Source organism: Stegostoma tigrinum, chromosome 24, assembly GCF_030684315.1.
Source record: "Stegostoma tigrinum isolate sSteTig4 chromosome 24, sSteTig4.hap1, whole genome shotgun sequence".
NCBI lineage: Eukaryota > Metazoa > Chordata > Chondrichthyes > Orectolobiformes > Stegostomatidae > Stegostoma > Stegostoma tigrinum.
In genome coordinates, this window is record NC_081377.1 from 536,179 (window position 1) to 542,312 (window position 6,134).

At 49.4% G+C, this 6,134-nt stretch overlaps 1 protein-coding gene across 2 annotated transcripts in view; it reads right to left on the reverse strand.

The window, feature by feature from the left end:
* The window catches only part of nipal3 (NIPA like domain containing 3), a 69,540-nt gene extending 63,803 nt beyond the window's left edge, over nt 1–5,737 (reverse strand). Inside the window, exon 1 of one of the 2 annotated variants that reach the window (XM_048557913.2) lies at nt 5,653–5,737. In XM_048557913.2, coding sequence (XP_048413870.1) covers nt 5,653–5,736 — 84 coding nt within the window. In that variant the 5' untranslated portion in view covers nt 5,737. The remainder of the gene's footprint in view (nt 1–5,652) is intronic. The other variant, XM_048557914.2, reaches the window with a different exon arrangement.
* Nucleotides 5,738–6,134: the final 397 nt, after the last annotated feature.

Below are 6,134 nucleotides of genomic sequence, written 5' to 3' on the forward strand. Positions count from 1 at the left end.
ATATGAGTTGCTGTTCCTGCAACCTTCGGGTGGCATCACTGTGTCACTGCAGGAGGCCCATGATGGACATGTCGTCTGAGGAATGGGAGGGGGAGTTGAAATGGTTCGCGACTGGGAGGTGCAGTTGTTTGTTGCAAACCAAGCGGAGGTGTTCTGCAAAGCGGTCCCTAAGCCTCCTCTTGGTTTCCCCGATGTTGAGGTATTCAGGTTTGGGCTGACAAGAAAGAATGTAACCAGCACCGACTGAGATTAAATAACATTACCATCATTGAAATCCTTGTCATTTCATCCTGGGGTCTTAGCAACTCACCTTCTACAAGTCAGGATTGTGATGGGATAATCCCCATTTGCCTAGATAATGCTGCTCCACCAGTGCACTATGACAGCACTGCGTACCACACAAAATTCAATGCCGCTATTTACCAGGATCTTTCAACAGCACCTTTAAAAAGCAGGCCCATTCCTAAAAGGATAGGTGAAAGCCAACTCACGAGAATACCTGCAATCGACCCTCCAAGCCGAATGATTTTCAAACTTAGAACTACCTAACTGATCTTTCACTGCTGTTGGATCAAATCACTAAACTCCCAGCCAAACACTACTGGGTTGTATGCTATGCCGACTACTTCCTCTGCAAATAAAACAAAGTAATATCACAACAAACACATCATTTCCTTATTTTTTTTTAAAATTGACAATATCACCACTGCAGATGTAAGGGCTTATTTTGTTTCAGTACATTTTCATATAATTTACAAGCATTTTCTAGACCACCTGCCGGTTTCTTTGCCTATTCCCTTCTGTCGCTCTTACTATATGCCTTCATCTTTTACTTTTGTGTTTCTCATTCACTTAAATCACATTAACATTTTCTTTAAATACAAGGTGATTTGCTGTGTTTAATGGGGGAAAACAGTGTGGTTTTGAGCATTCCATTATCAGACTGGAGGAATCTGCAGCTTGCACAGGACTGTATATTACCATAGAATCCCCACAATATGAAAACAGGCATTTCAGCCCCACAGTCCATACAAACTTTCTGAAGACCATCCCACCCTGACCTATCCTCTAACCCTATCCCTTATTTCCTATAGCTAACACACCTATCCTACACATGCTGAACAGAATGGACAATTTAGCATGGCCAATCTACCTGGCATGCACATCATTGGACTGTGGGAGGAAACAAGAGTACCCAGGGGAAACCCACACAGACATGGGGAGAACGTACAAACTCCACAGAGACAGCCGCCCAAAGCTGGAATTGACCCTGGGTCCCTGGCGCTGAGGCAGCAGTGCCAACCACTGAGCCACCACGCTGTGTATTTGAAATGCTATGAGAGAAGACAGGCATACAAGACAGATTGAAGGAGAACATGGAACATTTAAAGAATGCAAATGATAGGCCATTTCTACGCTAATGAGGAAAATATATGCCTGACACAGGAAAGTAAACACAAGGAGAGAACTTCTGGGGAACAGTCGATGTTAGAAAAAAGCTTCATCTCTTGTCACTTCATTAGATGACGGAAACTAACCTGGGGAGAAACTGGGTTCACAGAAAGGGGTCAGGAGAAGACAGTGACTCATTCCCAAATGCCAATCAGCTGCTGTAGGAACAGGTGTTAGTTTCTTTCCCAATATCTTGGTCAATAAGGAAGTTTCACATCCATCTTGGATTGTTTAATGGGAGCAGGTTGAGGAAGGTTTAGTCTGCATCTAACCTTGTACTGTACTTGTCCTGAACTTTGGAGTTAGTTTTACATGCTAAGTTTGAGGAGAAGTTATAAAAAGTAGGATAACAAGGTGTAGAGCTGGATGAACACAGCAGGCCATGCAGCATTAGAAGAGCAGGAAAGCTGATGTTTCGGGTCTGCACCCTTCTTCAGAAATAGGGCAGAGGAAGGAGACTCAAATAAATAGAGAGGGGGGAGGCAATGATGAAAGGTGGATAGAACAGCAGATAGGTGGAGAGAAGAGACAGGTCAAGGAGGCAGGGGTGGACTCAGTAAAGGTGAGTGTAGGTAGGGAGTTGGGATGGGGGTTGGTCAGGTGGGAGGGAAGGCGGACAGGTCAAGGTGGCAGGGATGAGGCTAGTAGGTAGGAAGTGGGGGTGAGGGTTGGTCAATTAGGCAGGAGGAGCAGATAGGTGGGAGAAAAGACAGACAGGTCAAGGAGGCGGTGACAAGCTGAGCTGATCTTGGCAATAAGGTTGAGGAGGGGAGATTTTGAAGCGTGTGAAGTCCACATTGAGACCATGGGGCTGCAGGGTTCCCAAACAAAATGAGGTGCTGTTCCTCCAATCCTTCAGGTGGCATCATTGTGGCACTGGAAGCGATCCAGGGTGGACATGTCATCCGAGTGGGAAAGGGAGTTGAAGTGCTTCACGACTGGGAAGTGCAGTCATTTGGCATGAACCAAGCGTAGATACTCCACAAAAGCAGTCTCCAAGACTCCGCTTGGTTTCTCCGATGGAGAGGAGGCCACATTGGGAACAACGGATACAATATACGACATTAGCAGATGTGCAGGTGAACATTTTTTTTTAAATATTACCTACAGTGTGGAAACAGGCCCATCAGCCCAATAAGTCCACACTGACCTTGAAGATTCCACCCAGACCCATCCCCCTATAATCCACACACCCCTGAACATTATGGGAAATTTAGCATGGCCGATCCACCTAGCCTGCACATCTTTGGACTGTGGAAGGAAACCCACGCAGACACGGGGAGAATGTGCAAACTCCACACAGACAGTCACCCGAGGCTGGAATTGAACCCAGGTCCCTGGCACTGTGAGGCTGCAGTGCTAACCACTGAGCCACTGTGCTGCCCTGTTAAATGTGGATGGTGTTCTTGGGGCCTGGGATGGGGGTGAGGGGTGAGGGGTGAGGGGTGGGGAGGTGTCGGGGCAGAGGTAGCACTTCCTGCGGTTGCAGGGAAAAGTGCTGGGGATAGTGGCGCTAGTGGGGAGCGTGAAGCAGTCAAGGGAATCACGGAGGGAGCAGTCCCTCTGGAAGGCAGGTAAGGGTGGGGAGGCAAAAATGTCCTTGGTAGTGGGGTCAGATTGCAGGTGGCCGATGATGATGTGTTCAATCTGGAGATTAATCAGATGATACATGAGGACGAGGGGAATTCTGTCTTTGCTGTTATTGTGGGGAAAGGATGTGAGGAATGAGTTTCAGGAAACACGAGAGATGCTGTCAAAAGTGTTTTTGACCACTAGAGGAGAAATTGTGGTCCTTGAAAAACAAGAACATCTGGGATATTCAGGATTGTAACGCCTCATCTTGGGAGCAGATGTGGAGGTGAAGGAATTGGGAATGGGGACGACACTCTTGCAAGAAGGTGTATTCTAGGTAGCTGTGGGAGTCGGTAAGCTTGAAATACATATCAGTTTCCAGGTGGTTGCTAGAGATGGAAACAGAGAGGTCCAGGAAGGAAAGAGGGGTATTGGAGATTGTCCAGGTGAACTTAAGGGTGGGGTGGAAGGTGTTAGTAAAGCTCATGAACTGTTCAAGCTCCTCATGGGATCACAAGGCGACACCGACACAGTCATCGATATAAACAGAGCAAAAGGTGGGGGATGGGGCCAGTGTAGCTGTTCCACATATCCTAATGAGGCAGGCATAGCTTGGGCCCATGCAGGTACTCATGGCCACCCCCTTAGTCTGTAGGGAGTGGAAGGAGAAGTTAAGGGTAAAAATGAGTTCGACTACACGAATAAGCGTATCGGTGGAGATGGACTGGTCAGGCCTGTGGGAGAGGAAGAAACTGAGGCTTTTAGGCCATCTGCATGGGGAATGCAAATATATAGCGACTGGACATCCATGGTGAAGATGAGGTGTTGAGAACCAGGGAATCAGAAATTTTGAAGGAGATGGAGGGCATGGGTGGTGTCATGGACGTAGGTGGGGTGTTCACCCCACTCCAGTCCAGTCCAAACACATCATCGTCCGCCACCTGCAATCTGACCCCGCTACCAAGTGCATTTTCCCCTCCACACCCTACTCTGCCTTCTGGAGGGACTGCTCTCACCATGACCCAACCAAGTCGTCCGCTACGCAGTTCCCTCCAGCAACCGTAGAAAGTGCTACACCTGCCCCTCATCCCCATCCCAGGCCCTAAGAAAACCTTCCACATCAAGCAGATGATTACCTGCACATCTGCTAATGTAGTATACTGCATCCACCGTTCCCGATGTGGCCTCCTCTACATCAGGGAAACCAAGCAGAGGTTTGGACACGGCTTTGTGGAACATCTACACTCGGGTACACACCAAACAACTCCACCTCCCAGTCACCAAACCATTTCAACTCCCCCTCCCACTCCACAGAGGAACACATCCATCTTGGGCCTCCTGCAGTGCCCCAACAACGCCACCCAAAAGCTGCTGGAACAGCATCTCATATTTCGCTTGGGAAACCTGCAGCCCAATGATAGCAACGTGAACTTCACAAGCTTCAAAATCTGCCCTCCCCCAACCGCATCCCAAAACCAGCCCAGCTCATACCTGCCTCCCTAACCTGTCCTCCCACTTCTCCACCCCCTACTTCCTACCTACTAGCCTCATCCCCACCTCCTTGACCTATCTGCCTTCCCTCCCTCTTCACTGACCAACCCCAATCCCAACTCCCTACCTACACTCACATGGACTGGTTTCATCCCCACCTCCTTCACCTGTCTGTCTTTTCTCCCACCTATCCACTCCTCCCATCTCAGTGACCAACCCCCACCCCTACTTCCTACCCACTAGCCACATCCCCAACTCCTTGGCCTGTCTGCCTTCCCTCCCAACTCCCTACCTACACCGATATAGCAAGGTGTAGAGCTGAATGAACACAGCAGGCCAAGGAGCATCAAAGGGTCTAGGCCCAAAACGTCAGCCTTCCTGCTCCTCTGATGCTGCTTGGCCTGCTGTGTTCATCCAGTTCTACATCTGGTTATAGCAGATTCTCCAGCATCTGCAGTTCCTACTATCTCCTTACCTACACTGACCTTTACTGGCTCCATCCCCACCTCCTTGACCTGTCCATCTTCTCTCCACCACCCCCTCCCTATTTATTTCAGAGCCCCTTTCCCCTCCCCATTTCTGAAGAAGGGTCCTGACCTGAAACATCAGCCTTCCTGCTCCTCTGATTCTGCTTGGCCTGCTGTGTCCATCCAGCTCTACACCTTGTTATCGCAGATTCTCCAGCATCTGCAGTTCGTACTACCTCTATAAAAATTAAGATTTTTTTTCTAGAATTTAAAAGCTAGAGTGTGATATAGGGTAGAAAAACTATTTCCACTAGTCGGGGATACTAGAACGAGGCAGTATATTAAGTATTAGGGTCAGGGCACTCAAGAAGGATGTTAGGAAGCACTTCTACGCTCAAAGGCTAGTAAAGATTCGGACCTCACTTCCACGAACAGCAGTTAACGTCAGATCAGTTGTTAGTTTTATATCTGATAGAGAATTATTTTTGTTGCAAGCAAATATATCAAGGAAAATAAGCCAAAGGCAGGTGTACAGAGTTAGGCTGTTTGCGCGGGGGAGGAATGAGGGAAAGGGGGTGGAAAGCTGAGCTCGTGAGAGGTGGGTAAAGTCCCTCTTTCCCCAGCCCGCTGTGTCTATCCATCACCGACTCCCCGCCCGGGACTGGCCTACCTTATACGAGCTGTCCGACAGGAAACCGCCTGCGTCCCGCTCCATGACACACTCCAGGCCCCGAACCGCTAATTGACAGGTCATCACCCAATGGCGGGCCTAGACTGTGGGCGTCCAATCACAGCGGACTGTCAGGAACCGCCCCCTAAAGCCCTCAACCAATCACTGAGCAGACCTGCGCTAGGCCTGGAAAGAGTCCCCATCCCCCCAAACCCCAAGACCTGACAGAAACACAGCCCCTTTCCCCAGACCTCCACAGAAACACAGGCTTGTCCCCCCAAACCCCAAGACCCTAGAGAAACACAGCCCCATTTCCCAGACCTCCACAGAAACACAGCCTTATCCCCCAAGACCCTACAGAAACACAGCCCTATCCCCCCCAGACCCTACAGAAACACAGCCCTATCCCCCCAAACTCCTACAGAAACACAGCCCCATCCCCCAAGACCCGACAGAAACACAACCCCATTCCCCAGACCTCC